Source organism: Hemitrygon akajei, chromosome 8 (assembly GCF_048418815.1).
Source record: "Hemitrygon akajei chromosome 8, sHemAka1.3, whole genome shotgun sequence".
In the NCBI taxonomy this organism is placed as follows: domain Eukaryota; kingdom Metazoa; phylum Chordata; class Chondrichthyes; order Myliobatiformes; family Dasyatidae; genus Hemitrygon; species Hemitrygon akajei.
In genome coordinates this window covers 115,492,065-115,509,221 of record NC_133131.1, presented here as the reverse complement: position 1 = coordinate 115,509,221, position 17,157 = coordinate 115,492,065, and the positions used below count along the sequence as shown (strand labels likewise).

Genomic DNA, 17,157 nt, shown 5'->3' with positions numbered 1-17,157 from the left:
TTCAGCGGGTTGAGAGTAATTCAAATAGTTTTTAAAAAAATTCTATATGTTTAGACCCCTTTAAAATAAGTTTAAGGGGTGTTTGTAGGTTAAAAAAAACGTAAAAGGTTTGGAGCAAAGCCTAGATGCGGTTTACTCCATGAGCGCCATCTTGAGACTCCGCCTGACAGATCTATTACAATTCTTCTAGGAAGTAGCAAGAAAGGTGGACAGAGGAGAGGCAGTGGATGTCATTTACTTAGATTTTCAGAAGACATTTGATAAGGTGCCTCACATGAGGCTGCTTAACAAGGTAAAATCCTCTGGTGTTTCAGGAGATATGCTAGCATGGATAGAGGAATGGCCGACAGGTAGGAGGCAGTGAGTGGGAATAAAGGGGCCTTTTCTGGTTGGCTGCCTGTGGTGTTCCTCAGGAGTCAGTATTGGATCCGCTGTTTTTCACATTGTTTGTCAAAGATTTAGATATTGGAATCGATGTCTTTGTGGCAAAGTTTGCTGATGATATGAAGCTAAGTGGAGGAGAAAGTAGTGCTGAGGAAGCAATGCGATTGCAGGAGGACTTAGACATATTGAAAGAATTGGCAAAAAAGTGGCAGATGGAATATAGTGTTGGGAAAGTTATGATGTATTTTGTTAAAAGAAACAGTAGTGCAGACTATTATCTAAATGTGGAGAAAATTCAAACATCAAAGGTGCAAAGGGACTTTTGAGTCCTCATATAAGATTCCCAGAAGGTTCATTTACAGGTTGAGTGTGTTGGAAAGAAGGCAAATGCAATGTTGGCACTTATTTCAAGGGGAATAGAATATAAACACAAGGAGATAATACTGAAACTTTATAAGCTGATAGTCAGGCTGCACTTGGAGTATTGTCAACATTTTTGGGCTCCTTATCACAGAAAGGAGGTATTGTCATTGGAGAGAGTCCGGAGGAGGTTCACAAGGATGATTCCAGGAATGAAGGGGTTAATATATAAGGAGCAAGTGGCAGCTTTGGGCCTGTTCTCACTAGAACTTAGAAGAGTGCTTTGGGATCTCATTGAAACCTAACAAATGTTGAAAGGACTAGATAGGGTGGATGTGGAGAGGATGTTTTCTATGGTGGGGGTGTCCAGAACTAGAGGTCTCAGCCTCAAAATTGAGTGGCTACTTTTTAAAACAGAAGTAAGGAGGAATTTTTTTAGCAAAAGAGTGGTGAATCTGTGGAATGCTGTGACACAGACTGTGGTGGAGGGTCAAGTTTGTGGGTAAATTTAAAGCAGAAGTTTTTTTTCCCTGATTGTTTGGGATTTCCAGGGATATGGTGAGAGGGCAGATGTACAGGGTTGAATGGGATCTGGGATCAGACATGATGAAATGGTGGAGCAGACTCCATAGGCCAAATAGCCTAATTCTGCTCCTGTGCTTTTTGTCTTATGGTCTCTTTATTGGTGCAGCTGAAGAAATGGTGAGGAAAATCTGTTCATAAGGTAAACTAAAGGTTGAGTGAGCAAGGAGTTTTCTGTTTGGAGCAAAGGAGGATGAGGGGGTGATTTGATGAAGATGATAAGAAGAATTGATAGACCGGACACCATTGCCTTTTTCCAGAGTGGTAATAGCTAATATGAGAGGGCATAATTTTGAGGCAATTGGAAGTAAGTATGGTGGAATGTCGGAGGTAGTTTTGCTTTTAATAAAGAGTGGTAAGTGCGTGGAACACTGCTGGGGTGGTAGTGGAGACAGATACATTACTTAAGGGACTCTTGGATAGGCACATAATAAAAAGAAAATGGAGAACTTAACTTCATAATTATTTTCTTTACTGCTTTCTTGAAAGACTGTTCACAAAGCTTATTATGTCACTATTGTAAATTTCTGTAAACTTCCATGTTCGGTTTGTACATTATACAGTTGACTGCCTCTATATTTTTCAGTTCTGATTTAAGATGTCTTACTTCGTAAGTCAGGTGACTGCTATGACAAAAAGCTCTAGAACAATTCTTCAATCTTTAACCCCGCTATTATGATTGTACTCTACCAATCCTTTAATAATTCTTTATTTTTTACTTTATGGTACAAGTCCACATGCAGGAGGTTGCATCCTGTGTATCAGTTTTAGATATATAAATTCAGAAGCTTTAGTTATTGATGTAGAATTGAGGGAGAAGATGGTGGTAGTACTGTAACAATGGAACTTATAAAAAATCTGCTTGCATCTCGGTCCTATTCAACAGTGATTTGTGGATAATAGAAAGGAGTAGTTTTTCTTTCCACTTTTGCCTGCTTCACCCTCCCTTCCAAACTTCCACATCTCCTGACAGCAATTCTGTTAAATGCTTCTCTGAGAGGATGATAGCACTCATATTTTGCCAAGAGCAATTGTAGCTGAATGTAAAACCTTCTGTAGATTGGGGTTGACCATGTATATTGCATCCTAGCTGTCTACCTGATACACAATATGGAGAGCAAGCTGTTGCCCATGTAGCAGGCTCCCTCGCTCAACGCAGCTGAGGAATCCAGAGGAACGGCAGAAGCTGATAAAGTTTGGCACCAGCGGCATCACAGGAGATACCTGTCAGTGTTAACATAGTTAAGTTAGGAATTCCAGCTCCAGACTTTTCCATGGGGTTTACTCCCAAAGCCTTCCCTGTGAAGGCAGCAGAGGTTTGAGATCAGAGTTTTCCTTCTAGATGAGCTGCCAACCATGGATGACAAGCCCCATCTGCCTGAAGCAGCTGGTTTTGATGCACTAGTAACCCAACTTTGCCCCTTCTGTCAGAAGAAACAGTTCTACTGGGCTTAGTAGCTGAGCTGCATATGAAGGGCAGGAGGTGGACTTGGTAGTCAGAGGCTGTTTGAGACACACACCATTGGGATCATTTAATATGTAGCGGGAGCTTATTCCCACTACCAACCGCAGCTATGACAACCTTAAGAAAGCAGTTGAATGTAGGCCAGTGTAATTAGTAACAAGTCCTAGAAAGCACATAGAATTGGATTCTGTGTATAAGTATGGTAACAATGATGGTTTAAAGAAAAAACTCTGTTCTATAATGTAGGTAATTTGTGCTTCTCCAACCAGTGTGTCAAGTTGCTTTTCCAAGGTTTTGACCTGTGCACTTTGACTTTTACACCACTGCTGCACATCTTTCAGTTATTTTCCCAGTTTAAGTAATGTGCTCATGGCATTTGTCAGCAAATGGAAATGTAATTAATTAAAATATGCATGTATTGATCACAGAATCAAAGGGTTGTCATACCACGGAAGGAGGCTATTTGGCTTAGTGTCTGTGGTTCTAAAGAAATGCTTTTAGACTTTGGTAGAATGTGAATGAAATCATTAATGAAAGCTTTGTTTTAAATACATGATTAAGAAATACCCTCAAACTGGCTAATCCGTAATTTCATGCCATCTATTTTTGTGTCTATGGATGCATACAGTCTTTATCCATTATGAGTTTATTACTTTACAGATATCTGTAATAATTGCTATCTGCTTAACTGTGCTCATAAGGGCTAATCAAACTGTGTTGGTTGTTTTATATCAATTTTTTGTATTGAATAAATATAATACATCACTAGTTTCTGTGGGAGAGAAAGTTTATTTCAATGTTACATTAGATTTATCATAACTCCTGAGTGATGCTTTCCTTCCCCTATGGATTGGGTTTGTATCCCCCTGGAAAGCAATGATGTATTTTCTGTTTATTTTGTATTAACTGTTGAGATTTGTGTCCTTGCAGCTGTTCTTGGAAGCTCTGCCTGAGGATAAAAAGCAGTGGCTTAATAAAACGGCAGAATTAAGATCTCACTATGAACAGATAAAAGAAATTGTAAGTGATTTTCATTTTTTTTCTTCAACTGCACGCCTAATTCTTGAATATAAAAGGTACTTATAGCAATTTTATTTACCACAGCATATCACAAACCCTCGGAAAGCTGCTGGACAGCAAGATCTGATTGTCAATAACCCACTTTCACAGGATGAAGGAGTAAGTATAATCAGATTCATTTTTGTTGTCTAGTTTTTTGATGAACGTTGATTAGTCATTATTACCCAAGCTAGTTACTAAAAGCAAATAGTATTAAATCTGTGGTTAACTAATCAATCCATTATTTCATCATTTTGTATGAAATTACCTACACAGTCCTTCATGCATTATAAAACAGTACTAAATTAAATTGCTGATTTTGATATTAACTGTTGACTTTTACAAGTTAACAACTTGCTAACTAGTCATAGATCGAATTCCATTCCCAAATCACTCTCTGAATGGAAACTGTTTCTTCTCAAGGAATTTTGTGTCTTATTGTATCTGCATAATTATGCCCATCAACTTTCACGTAAATTGTATGAACTGAGCTATCAAAATCATCATTTAATATAGCCTATATTTAGCTCTATAATATTGCCCATATCCATCACCTCATTCTCTACTGAAATCCTCACCCATGAGTTTGTTGCCTGCTAAGCTGACAGTCAATTTAGCCGTACCTACATGGTTCCAAGAACTTGAACTCATTTATACTTATGAGACCTGATGCAGGGTTTCAGCCCAAAACATCACCTTCCATTGCTGCTGCCTGACCTGCTGAGTTCCTCCAATATTATGTATGTATTACTCCTTTAACCTTACGCTTTCTATGTCTCATTAACTACCATACACCCACAGGCTCTGTTCTGGTCACCTGAATAAATCTACACTTTATCACTGGCAACTACCAACAGAATATAAGCTCTGAAATTCTGTCCCCTAAATCTCTGTGTTTCCCTTCCTTAAGATAATCTTTAAAACTCTTTACTTTGAACAAATGTATAGATTTAGAGGATTAGGATATAAAAGCAAAGGTGTAATGCTGGGACTTTATAAGGCATTAGTCTAGACAACATTTCAAGTATTTTAAGCATATTTTGGTGCTGTATCCAAGAAAGAATGATGTTGGCATTGGAGAGAGTCCAAAGGAGATTTACAAGAATGATCCCAGGAATGAAAGAGTTACCATATGTGACCATATGGCTCTAGGCCTGTACATGCTGGAGTTTACAAAAATGAGGATCTCATTGAAACCTAGCAAACATTGAAAGATCCATATAGAGTGGATGTGAAGAGGATGTTTCCAATAGTGGAAGAATCTAGTACTAGAGGGCACATCCTCGGAATAGAAGGACATCCGTTTAGAACAGAGATGAGGGATTTCATTAGCCATACTGTAGGTTGGTGAATCTGTGAAATTCATTCTCACATGCAGCTGTGGAGGCCAAGTCACTGGGTAAAATTAAACTGGAGATTGATAGGTTCTTAATTAGTAAGGGCTTCAAAGGTTCACGGGAGAAAGCAAGAAAACGGAGTTGAAATACGTCAGCCATGATTAAATGACGTAGCGGACTCAATGAGCTGAATGGCCTAATTCTGCTTTTATGTCTTATGGCCTTAGGATCTTATGGTCCATGCAATTTATCCAAAATATTGATAGCCTGTGCAAAATAAGACTATTTGTCATTTGTTTTGCCTTGCTTTGTTCTAAGTTTTCTTGATCCTCCAAGTAGTTTAACAGATATTCTGAAAATCTGGGCATTCAGTTCTAATTTACCTGCACATCTAGATATTGAAACCTCATATGTACCTAGCTTGAAATATGAATTTCAATTGCTTGTGCTGTTTTGGATTAGATGAAATTTCCTGGTGAAGTCCTCCATTCTGAAAAATTGAAAAGATAATTTTGCCTTAGCCCAGTTGGTATTTCCCTGGTGTCATTCATATACAAGAAATTGTCTATTTGTTTATTTTATCCAATTACAATTGATGCTGATATAATATATGGGTTTGTCAACCTGTGTCTTCTGTTAAACTAGGATTGTTTTCAACCTTTGTAAATTGAAATAGTCCCAACTAGGGCATCAATATTCTACTAGATCTTTGTGCATGTATGATCACTGATCTGCTAGTGAAATACTTTGTTTTTGTAACTGACTGACTATAGGAATTGCTGTCCTGGTCTCCTTACGCATCACAATCAGGTCTCATAATAGTCTTGAACACTTGAAATAGCTTAATTATAGCAAAATTAGGCTTTACTGTTAAATATTCAAACACAGGATTTGAAGCATGCAGATAATGATTTGGTCTAGTTACATGGAAAAAGTGATGGAATAGGACTGAGCAGATTGCTCTGAGAGTTGAATGGACTTGATAGGTTGAACGGTATGTGTTGTCATCAAATATGAGTAGTACCACCCGTGGTGAAATTGCACATCTCCTTCATATGACAAGTTTATTATGATCGCAAGCAAAGTTGACATGGCAGAGCTTACTTTGTAATTTGCCAAAATGAAGGAAAGCGCCCTGATCGTTTGTTTTTTGGAGGCAAGTTTCACCAATTTACTGCTGCTATATTTTCCTGGTCCATCAATTAAGACAAAACATATTTAACACCCCAGAATAGTGAAGTCCAGTTTTTAGGCAGTTTCATTTTCATTTTTTAAATTTAACAAGCCTTTATATCCCATTTCTTCTGACAATACATGTAACATTTGTAAATTGTGCTTTTGTATTAATAGAGATTCTCTGTTTACCTAGTACCAACTATATTTTCTTCAGTTGTAGGCTTTTATTTATGTTTGTAATTCTGGTGGAAATTGCGGGAATAATTTAATGGAATTGTACACCCATCATAGTGCTGCATATGACAAGAGTGCATGTGAGGATTTTGGGCAGAGGTCAATGAGTCCTCTAGGTGTTTCCATCCATTTGAATTGAGCCTCTTCACCAAATGCCTGATAAGCACTTCAGATCAGAAAGCTCTCGGCTCAAAGTGCCAACTTACAAAGCATACCTTTGTATGACAGTTATTGTGCATACAGGATACCAGCTGCAGCTCATTTTTTTGTAGAATGCATGCTCCCTTTTAATTCATCCTCAACCGTCTATTATTCTGCATTTTATTTTTAGTGCCTTTTCTGTAAATTGAATAAAGATTGCATGATATATAACAGCTAATGCAAAATGATCAAAATCTTTGAATAAAATATTTAAAAGGTCCAGTTGTGTAAAATGAATTGTGAGGCCTTCTGTCATCTTATGCACAACATTTTTCCTTGAAGTTGAGCTCTTTAACATGTATTGATATGAATTTATTATTTTTAAAAATTACTCCTTGTTGCTGCTTGCACATCACGATCAGTGTTTTAGCAGTGCAGTGCTTATACGTTTGTACTTGTGTAGTATCATATTATATCCCTTTAGCAAACAACGTGATTGGATAGTAGATTTAAAGATGCTGTGAGATGCATTATACTATGGAGTAAACAAAAGGGCAATTGGAAAGAACTGAATCAAGTAACTAAATTATCTAGTAAAGCATTTGTTGCTGGTTTTAGTTTTGAAGATTTATTGTTTGTTATTGACTTTTTATGCAGAGTCTTTGGAACAAGTTTTTTCAGGATAAAGAATTACGAGCTATGATCCAACAAGATGTGACAAGAACGTATGTACACAATTAAAATGCAAACAGTTTTCCTAAATAATAGCTTCAATAAATTAGTAACAATGCCATTTATTTTTTGTGAAATGATGTATAATTGACCACTGCCCTTTATCATAAACACAAAGAATTTTCAAATGAAACTTTATTCAACTTTTATGTATATATTTTATAGATATAAAGTCATGTTACTACCTCATGTTTATGAAAAATTTATTACTGAAATATATGTGCCCTATACTGCAATAGACTTAGTGTCTGATATTCATTTCCTAATTCTTTGTATAATTTTTGTAGTTTCTTTTTCTGACTGAATACTGCATACTCTTTCCATAGAACAGATAGTCTTGGATACAGTAAACCAGTTGTAAGGTGCTTTAATTAGGAGTGAACTAGCTCAGTTTAATTTGGACAAACAAAAATCATTCAGTAGTTCAATAGTTTAATATCAGAGAAATGTATACAACATACATCCTGATATTCCTATTCTTCATAGACGTCCACAAAAACAGATTTCCCCAAAGAATGAGTGACAGTAAAAAGAACCCCAAAGCCCCCCCTACTTCCCCTTCCATGTACAAGCAGCAGCAAAGTAACGACCCTGACCCTCCCCCACTTAGTTCCTCAAAAAAAGCATTAGCACCCTCCACCCACCAAGCTTGCAATTACAAAGCTCCCAGTCAAGACCATGATCTGCAATACAACAAAAACTAATTGTTCACCGGATAACGTGACAAGCCACAGGTGTCTCTCTCCTAATAAAAGGAAAAAGAGGCATCCCCTTTCACGGTGAGACAGGAGACATAACAAAACAACTCACTAAGTTACGATGATAAAGTCTGTCACACCACTTTTTTATCCCCGAGTTTTCCGATCTGAGAACGGCAATAAACTCCTCCCCACCACTGAGAGAGAGAGAGCACATTTCACTGAGTACAGAGCCCCCAATAGCTATTCTGCTGTTTCCAATGTTCAGTTTTTTCCTGTAACGCTTCAGTTGGCAGTACCAGCATTGAATCAACCTGTTCACAGGGCCGTGAAACCTGGGAAATCTGAAGGTGTGCTTATCTTTTAGTCCATATCCTTGGGATTTCAGAAAGTGGTCAGTCGTGAACCCCACCACCACAAAGAACAGAGTCTTGAGTATAACTCAGGTCAGGGTCTTCAAAAGAACCCCATCCACCCTGAAAAGAAAAAAAGACATCAAAGCTAGAAATTAAGCTGGTTTTGCAGATGAACTCAAAGGAGTCACCATTGAGAGCCATCATAACTCTGCCTCTACCATAGTAATTTCGCCTCTACCATGGTAATTCCGCCTCTAGCCATCGTAACTCCACCTCTGCCTCAGTTGATTTTGCTAAAAAAATGTTTTATTGAGTCAACTAATAGAAGTAGTATGAAATCGTTAGTGCTACACTCAAAAACCGCAAACTCTGTAAAGGTTAGAACTACCCAAATGTCTGCCTAAATCCAATTTAAGGCTTTCATTTTGCATCAAAAGTACCATGTGAACTTAATTAGACATTAATAGGTTTTATGTTCCTGGCCTGTTTTACAGCTTAAATAAGACATGATGCCATCACATTCAGAATTCCTACGTGTGTGGAAATTGAAAACACTTTGACCGATATTCATTGGGGTTTTGCTAACTGTGCTCTACATGAAGTCCATGCGTGGAAAGCTTCAGTTTCCGGGCACTTAGTTGGTAACTTCCCCAGTGAAAATGTGCAAATTTAGACTTGATGCAGGAGCAGCAAGTTAATTCATTTCATTGATGCAGAACAATTGCAAGGATCATCGATGGTTATTAACTTACAATTATTTTTAGAAGTAATTGAGTTTATTGAAAGATTTTTAATTAGTTTTATGTATTATCGTTCTTCTGTAATTCAGGGGAATGACTTAGCAAACTATTGGTTTTGCTTCATCTGCTCTGCAAATGGGACTTCTAACTTAGCATCATAGCAGCGTTATGGCATGCAGTGTTTTGACACTTTGTAAGATTTGTCATTCAGGGTCATGGCAGTTCCAGACAACTGGTTAACTTGGGCCTTCTAGCCTGCTCCACCATTCAATATGATCATGGTTGTTCCTCTATCTTAGTATCATATTCATGTTCTCTCGTCATGCTGTCTGTTACCTCGTGTATCTAGAAATCTATCTTCATTCTCATTAAATATAATTAGTGATCTGATCTCCAACAATTTCAGCTGTAGAGAATTGCACAGGTTGGCCATAGCTGAGTGAAGGAATTTTTCTTCATCACAGCCTTCTAATCCTTAAGCTTTGATTCCTTAGTTTGGACTAATGCAGCCAAGGGAAACATCCTCTAGTGTCTACTCCATACAGCTCTGTAGGAATTGTGAATGGCTTTGTACAGAAAATGGAAATGTTACATATTACATAAGATTTTTTCTTTCATATGTACAAAATGAACTAAGTCTCATTTTAGTGAACAAAATGGATAACATCAAACAGTATTTAGCAGACCACATATTGAATACAGCAGAAATGTTTAGCAATTTACTTTGAGGAAAACTTTTTAAGTTATAATATCAGCTATGTCTCTTAGTACATATACAGTATAGAGGTCAGTAAATAAGTACACACACACACAGACGTGTCCCCCGCTTTACCAATGTTCGCTTTGTGCCACTTCGCTTTTACAGAAGACCTACATTAGTAACCTGTTTTCGCATTACAAAGAGGATTTTCACTTTTACAAAAAATTTTCCCATATAAATTAACAGTTCTTCGCTTTTCGCCATTTCGGCTTAAGAACGGTTTCATAGGAACGCTCTACCTTTGTAAAGGGGAGAACACCTGTATACCCGAGACATGATGTACAGTACCTCAGAAGTATTCAACTCCCACAACTATTTTCACTGTACTAGATTTAGGACATTGAACAGCAATTCTTTATCAAGCCTCTCAGGTATTATAATATTATTCTGAAAATCAGAAATATTTTCCCTGGTGTCCTACCCTTCAACCAACATTAAGACTTCATTCATTTGTTAAGTGCCATGTCATATGATGTGTGTGATCATGGTCTTTCCATGACCATGATTGTTCTTGGCAAATTTTCTACAGAAGTGGTTTGCCATTGCTGCCTTCTGGGCAGTGTACTGACAAGACGTATGACCCCAACCATTATTAATGCTCTTCAGAGGCTGTTTGCCTGGCGTCAGTGGTCACATAATCAGGACTTGTGAAATGCACCAGCTATTCAAACAGCCATCCACCACATGTTCACGTGGCTTCATGTGACCCTGATCGAGTGGCTAAGCAGGTGCTACACCTTGCCCAAGGGTGACTGGCAGACTAGTGGAGGAAGGAGTGCCTTATACCTCCTTTGATCTCCACCCTACCAGCCCAAAAATAGATAATCTAATTATAATTGGATATCTAGTAATGGCACTTTCTTTCGCTTAATGCATTTGCTATATTTCTTGCATTAATAATTACTATATTGACTATGAAACCATTATAGAGATGGGTACCCACATCCCAAATAATAAATATAAAAATATTTCTGATATGAATGATTCTCATTTGTGAAATCCTCAATGCAAGTCTCCTTAAAAAAAATTGTTTCAGTGTGCTTGTGCCAAAGAAGGTACTTCTCACAGCTATTACAGCTGGTAGTTTTTTTTGGGTAAGTTTCTGTTTTCTTTGCAGGATATGATTGAGCAATGTTTGCCTGTTCCTCCTTGCAAAATTGCTTGAGCTGTGCCAGATTAGTTGGGGAGTGACGGTGGAAAGTAGTCTTCAGGTTTTCCCGGAATGTTCGATTGGGTTAAGGTCAGAACTCTGACTGGGCCACTCAAGGACATTAATTTTCTTTGAAGCTACTCCATGGTTGCTCTGACAGCGTGCTTTTGGTCATTGTCCTGCTGAAAGATGAACTTCCTCCCCAGTTTAAGCTTTTTGGCAGAAGCCAGCAGGTTTTTATTCAGGATATCAGTGTATTTAGCAGCATTCATCTTCCCATCATCCTACAAGACTTCCAGTCCCCTGCTGCTGATTAGCATCCCCACAGCATGATGCTACCTCCACCATATTGTACAATAGGTATGGTGTTACCTGGCTGATGCATGGTATTAGATTTACTGCCACACATACCCTTAGTGTTGAGGCAAAAAGTTACATTTTAGTCTCATCCAACCACAAGACCTTTTATCACATCTTTATGGTATCTTCTAAGTGATGTTTTGCAAAGTCTTTATAGGCAAGGATGTGTTTTTCTTTTTAGCCAAGGCTTCTTCCTTGAAACTCTTCCATAAATACTGCTTTTGTGCAAGGCCTTAAAGATTGTGGACCCATGAACCATCTTTAGTTACAGCTACTGACGTCTGCAGCTCACTCTGAGTGACTATTGGTATCACAGTAGCCTCTCTTATAAGTGACATTCTTCTCCAGCGACTAGGTTTAGAGGGGTAGCCTGACCTAGGCTGTGTGGATGTGACTTCATATATTTTCCACTTTTTCATGATGGACTGCACTGAGCTCTGAAGTATATTCAGTGCATTTGAGCTTCTCTATTATCATTCCCTGACATGTCTTGAATGTTCTTTTGTCTTCATTTTGGTTTGGTCTGTTGAAAATCTGCCATACTGAGGACTCCCTCCCTCTCCCTTTGTATTTATTCTTGTGAATTCATTGAAAACAGTTGACCCTTCAAATATTGTATGAGTTGGTAAGGTAGTATATTGCACCTGAGGACAGTTAACATAGTAAATACAAAGAGGTTGATTACTTTTTCAGCCTTACAATTTTGGTTTTAAATTTTTAGTAAACTACAGATTTTGGATTTTTTTTTGATTTGACATTATATACGGTGTTTTGTATATTAGCTCAGAAACTGCTTCAAAATATTTTAAATTTAGAAAGAGACAGTAAAAAGGTGAAAATAGTTGTGAAGGCTGAATACTTTTTCAAGGCACCGTAACTTAGTGCTTTCATTTGTTCATATGTTCCACAGTTATGGTATTGTCAATGATGAAGGGAGGTGGCTACTATGTGGCAAAGTTGCCAGTCAAACAGATTGCTCTAATCTAAAGCAAAATACTACAGATAGTGGAAACAGTCAAGTGTCAGACAACATATGTAGAAAGACAATTGACAATTTAGATTTTTTTTTAAATTTTTTTTATTAGTTTTTCAAAACATTTTACAAAATTAAAAACCCCAAATCCCAATGAGTAGCATTAATACAGTGCAAGATTAAGCATACAAGACAATTTAGATAATTGATTTTTCATTTTAATTGAGAGAAGTTGCAGCTAAAAGAAGATGTGAAGACAATAGTGAGAGGAGGAAAGAGCTAAAAGCAATATCTACTTTATACTTGACAGAAGAGATTAAGTATCTAAAGAGGTTTTGGTGCAGGATGAAATTGGATGAAAAAGGGATTACACTGGTATCTCACCTAGCACCATCTATTATAATGCTCTCAATCCTCCAGTCAGGAGATGCATAGGTATGCCTTAGTATTTTAAAACAGACACCTGATGTGTGTTGTTGTACCAAGTACTGGCATAGCTCATTGCCCTCTGCTGCCGTTTCACCATAAATATATCACTAATGCGGAGAGGCTGCCTGAGAGGGCTAATGATGGGCCAGTAATGCAGTTGCTCATTGTTGTCATATGTGGCTTTGTACTTACCCAGGCCTGCATGGTGAGAGCTGACCTTTGCAGGGGACTGGAAGCATCTGTCCCACATGTTGACAGATTGCCCACATCCTACAGTCTCTCGCATCATCTCTTGTTGCATCTGCTGCAGTTTTTATCTCTCCCACCCCATTTAATTGTTAAATCTGTTTGATATAACAATCTTAATAACAGTCATCGGCCATTGGGACAAGCAGCCAACCCAGAGATGGAACAACATTGGCTTCCATCACATCCAACAAGATGGCGACAACACATGGAGCAGCTGCTGCCAGGCCCAAGCAATAGCCTACACTCACTGTGCTGGCCAGGGTACATTGCTGACTCACCTCTTAGCAACAAGCACCTACCGCAACTGTCCCAGCCCGTCAAGCACTAACCTTCTCAAGCAGATACTCCACATCAATGAGTGGAGTAAAAGATTGCTGGATATGCATCAGGTTCCTGCGTAGTCGATAGTAATTCATCCCACCTTATACAATGCTCTAATCATTTATTTTAGCACTGATTCCATTAGCATTTTCCTTCTTAAGAACTCATCTTACACCTTGAGCATTGAGTGAAAAACAAAAGGTATGTCTGGAGCAGTTATAGTTAGGAGAAGCTAACCGGATATTCCCCAGGACCTTGAGGGAAGTTTGTGTAGAGATAGCAGGAGCTCTGACGGAGATCTTTCAGATGTCATTAGAAACAGGGATTGTGCCGGAGGATTGGCGTATTGCTCATGTGGTTCCATTGTTTAAAAAGGGTTCTAGAAGTAAGCCTGGCAATTATAGACCTGTCAGTTTGACATCAGTGGTGGGTAAATTAATGGAAAGTATTCTTAGAGATAGTATTTATAATTATCTGGATAGACAGGATCTGATTAGGAGTAGCCAGCATGGATTTGTGCGTGGAAGGTCATGTTTGACAAACCTTATTGAATTTTTTGAAGTAGTTACGAGGAATGTTGACGAGGGTAAGGCAGTGGATGTAGTCTATATGGACTTCAGCAAGGCCTTTGACAAAGTTCCACATGGAAGGTTAGTTAAGAAGGTTCAGTCGTTAGGTATTAATGCTGGAGTAATAAAATGGATTCAACAGTGGCTAGATGGGAGATGCCAGAGAGTAGTGGTGGATAATTGTTTATCGGGATGGAGGCCGGTGACTAGCGGGGTGCCTCAGGGATCTGTTTTGGGCCCAATGTTGTTTGTAATATACATAAATGATCTGGATGATGGGGTGGTAAATTGGATTAGTAAGTATGCTGATGATACTAAGGTAGGAGGTGTTGTGGATAATGAGGTGGGTTTTCAAAGCTTGCAGGGAGATTTATGCCGGTTAGAAGAATGGGCTGAACGTTGGCAGATGGAGTTTAATGCTGAGAAGTGTGAGGTTCTACATTTTGGCAGGAATAATCCAAATAGAACATACAGGGTAAATGGTAGGGCATTGAGGAATGCAGTGGAACAGAGAGATCTAGGAATAACAGTGCATAGTTCCCTGAAGGTGGAGTCTCATGTAGATAGGGTGGTGAAGAAGGCTTTTGGAACGCTGGCCTTTATAAATCAGAGCATTGAGTACAGAAGTTGGGATGTAATGTTAAAATTGTACAAGGCATTGGTAAGGCCAAATTTGGAATATTGTGTACAGTTCTGGTCACCGAATTATAGGAAAGATATCAATAAATTAGAGAGAGTGCAGAGACGATTTACTAGGATGTTACCTGGGTTTCAGCACTTAAGTTACAGAGAAAGGTTGAACAAGTTAGGTCTCTATTCATTGGAGCGTAGAAGGTTGAGGGGGGATTTGATCGAGGTATTTAAAATGTTGAGAGGGATAGATAGAGTTGACGTGAATAGGCTGTTTCCATTGAGAGTAGGGGAGATTCAAACGAGAGGACATGATTTGAGAGTTAGGGGGCAAAAGTTTAAGGGAAACACGAGGGGGTATTTCTTTACTCAGAGAGTGATAGCTGTGTGGAATGAGCTTCCTGTAGAAGTAGTAGAGGCCAGTTCAGTTGTGTCATTTAAGGTAAAATTGGATAGGTATATGGATAGGAAAGGAGTGGAGGGTTATGGGCTGAGTGCGGGTAGGTGGGACTAGGTGAGATTAAGAGTTCGGCACGGACTAGGAGGGCCGGAATGGCCTGTTTCCGTGCTGTGATTGTTATATGGTTATATGGTTATAAGCTGAATAATTATCTGAAATTGCCAAAAGGAAAAAAAAAACCATGAATGCTACCAATGTAAAATGCAAAAGGTAGGATTGCTTTTTTAAAAGTTTCAAACTCATTACTGAGTCCAAAAGATTGTAATATACCTTATCAGAAGAAAGATTGTTGTTGCGTAGATTGTGTTTCAAAGATAGAGATCAGAAAATCAGAATTTTTAAAAATATTTCACTTACTTAAGGGTTGTTTAAGTGTTACCCATTCTAATTGCTCTTGAGAAGTTGGTGTTAAACTGCTCTCTTGAACCAATGCAGTCCTTCTGGTGAAAATATTCCTAGTGTTTTTGTGTATCATCTTCAAGGGTTAAACTGCACAGTCAACAAATTATGATACAATGATGACAAGTTAGGATGGTGTGTGACTTGATGACTTCTGGTGATCCCTGTGTTTTATGCCCTTATCTTCCTTGGTGGTCAAAGTTGCAGATTTGGGAGATGCTCTTAGAGATGCTTAGGTGAGGAACTGTGGTGTATTTTGTAGTCTGTATACATTGTATCTTCTGTTTGCTAGTGGGGAAGCAATGGCATTTTAGGGTGGTGGATGACATGTCGATCTAAGACTGCTTTGTCGAGGAATTTGTCAAGATTTTTATGTGGCAAACACGAGGAAAAATGCAGATGCTGGAAATTCAAGCAACACACACAAAATGCTGGTGGAACGCAGCAGGCCAGGCAGCATGTATAGGGAGAAGCGCTGTCGACGTTTCGGGCCGAGACCCTATTTTTATGTGTTGTTGAAGTGACACTCATCCAGACAAGTATAGAGAATTCCACTGCACCTTTGATTCAAGCCTGTAGATGGTGAGGAAGCACTGGGGCGTATGTGGTGAATCATGGCTGGGAAGGGTGGTGCTGCTGAATCAATTAAGACTGGTACTGAGTATTCCAGTGTGTTGATAATGTGATTTGTAGATGGTAATGTGTTTGAGGGATCAAGACATGATTACTGATAGCAGACTACCCACCAATGATGTGGCAACCCAAGTGTTGACTTGGTTGCTTCAGGCAGACTTCTTGTCAATAGTGATTACTTAGATGTTAACAGTTGTGAATTTTGTGTACCTGCTACTGTTTACTTGTGTATGATTGGTAGTAACCATTAGCTGAAGTTTATGTGCCCAAATCTGGCTTTGCACTATTCCTGGTGTATAGCCTGCCTTCTTTTCTTTGTCTGACAGGAGTTGTTTTGTTGTTGTTATTATTATTATTGGAAGGGTAAATGGTGCAGAACATGAGAGAGTTGTATATGGACAAGACCATTACAAATTATACGAAGGAGGAAAATGCACTGATGAAGCAGCTGAAGACTATGACCCAGTGAAAATCCTGTTTGCTGAATATTAACAATAGCTTATTTTCCTCTTTGTCTGACCTGAGCCATTAAAGAGTTCTGTCCTTGACCCATAATGATATTGGTTTTGCTTCAACTCTTGAGTTCCATAATCAAACAGCTTCTGATGGTTGGCAAGCAAGTTACTTGAAGTTAAGTGTTACTACAGTTTTTCTAAAACGTTGATTATCAGAAGTGCTTACGGAACTTAATTTAATATTTTCTAGAATCCTTGGGTAGCGTTATTCCAATTATTTTTTGATGCAAGAAAACTGGACAATGGCAGATGTGATCACCTTGTTGGAATAGGTGTATAAGGATATGCATTACAACTGCAGACACATCATTTTAATCAGCGATGGGGAAGCTTTTAAAACCAGTAAACATGATATATTTACAAGCATTTGGACAAGTTTTAGTTAATAAAGGAGATTTAATATAAGTTTGTTAAATGAAAATCATGCTCAACTAATAACAGTTAT

At 38.4% G+C, this 17,157-nt stretch overlaps 1 protein-coding gene across 6 annotated transcripts in view; it reads left to right on the top strand.

The window, feature by feature from the left end:
- tbc1d5 (TBC1 domain family, member 5) overlaps window positions 1–17,157 on the top strand; it is a 477,565-nt gene that overhangs the window by 265,270 nt on the left and 195,138 nt on the right. For all 6 annotated transcript variants that reach the window (XM_073054429.1, XM_073054423.1, XM_073054427.1 and 3 more), the window contains 3 exons: window positions 3,722–3,811; window positions 3,896–3,970; window positions 7,396–7,463. In XM_073054429.1, coding sequence (XP_072910530.1) covers window positions 3,722–3,811; window positions 3,896–3,970; window positions 7,396–7,463 — 233 coding nt within the window. The remainder of the gene's footprint in view (window positions 1–3,721; window positions 3,812–3,895; window positions 3,971–7,395; window positions 7,464–17,157) is intronic.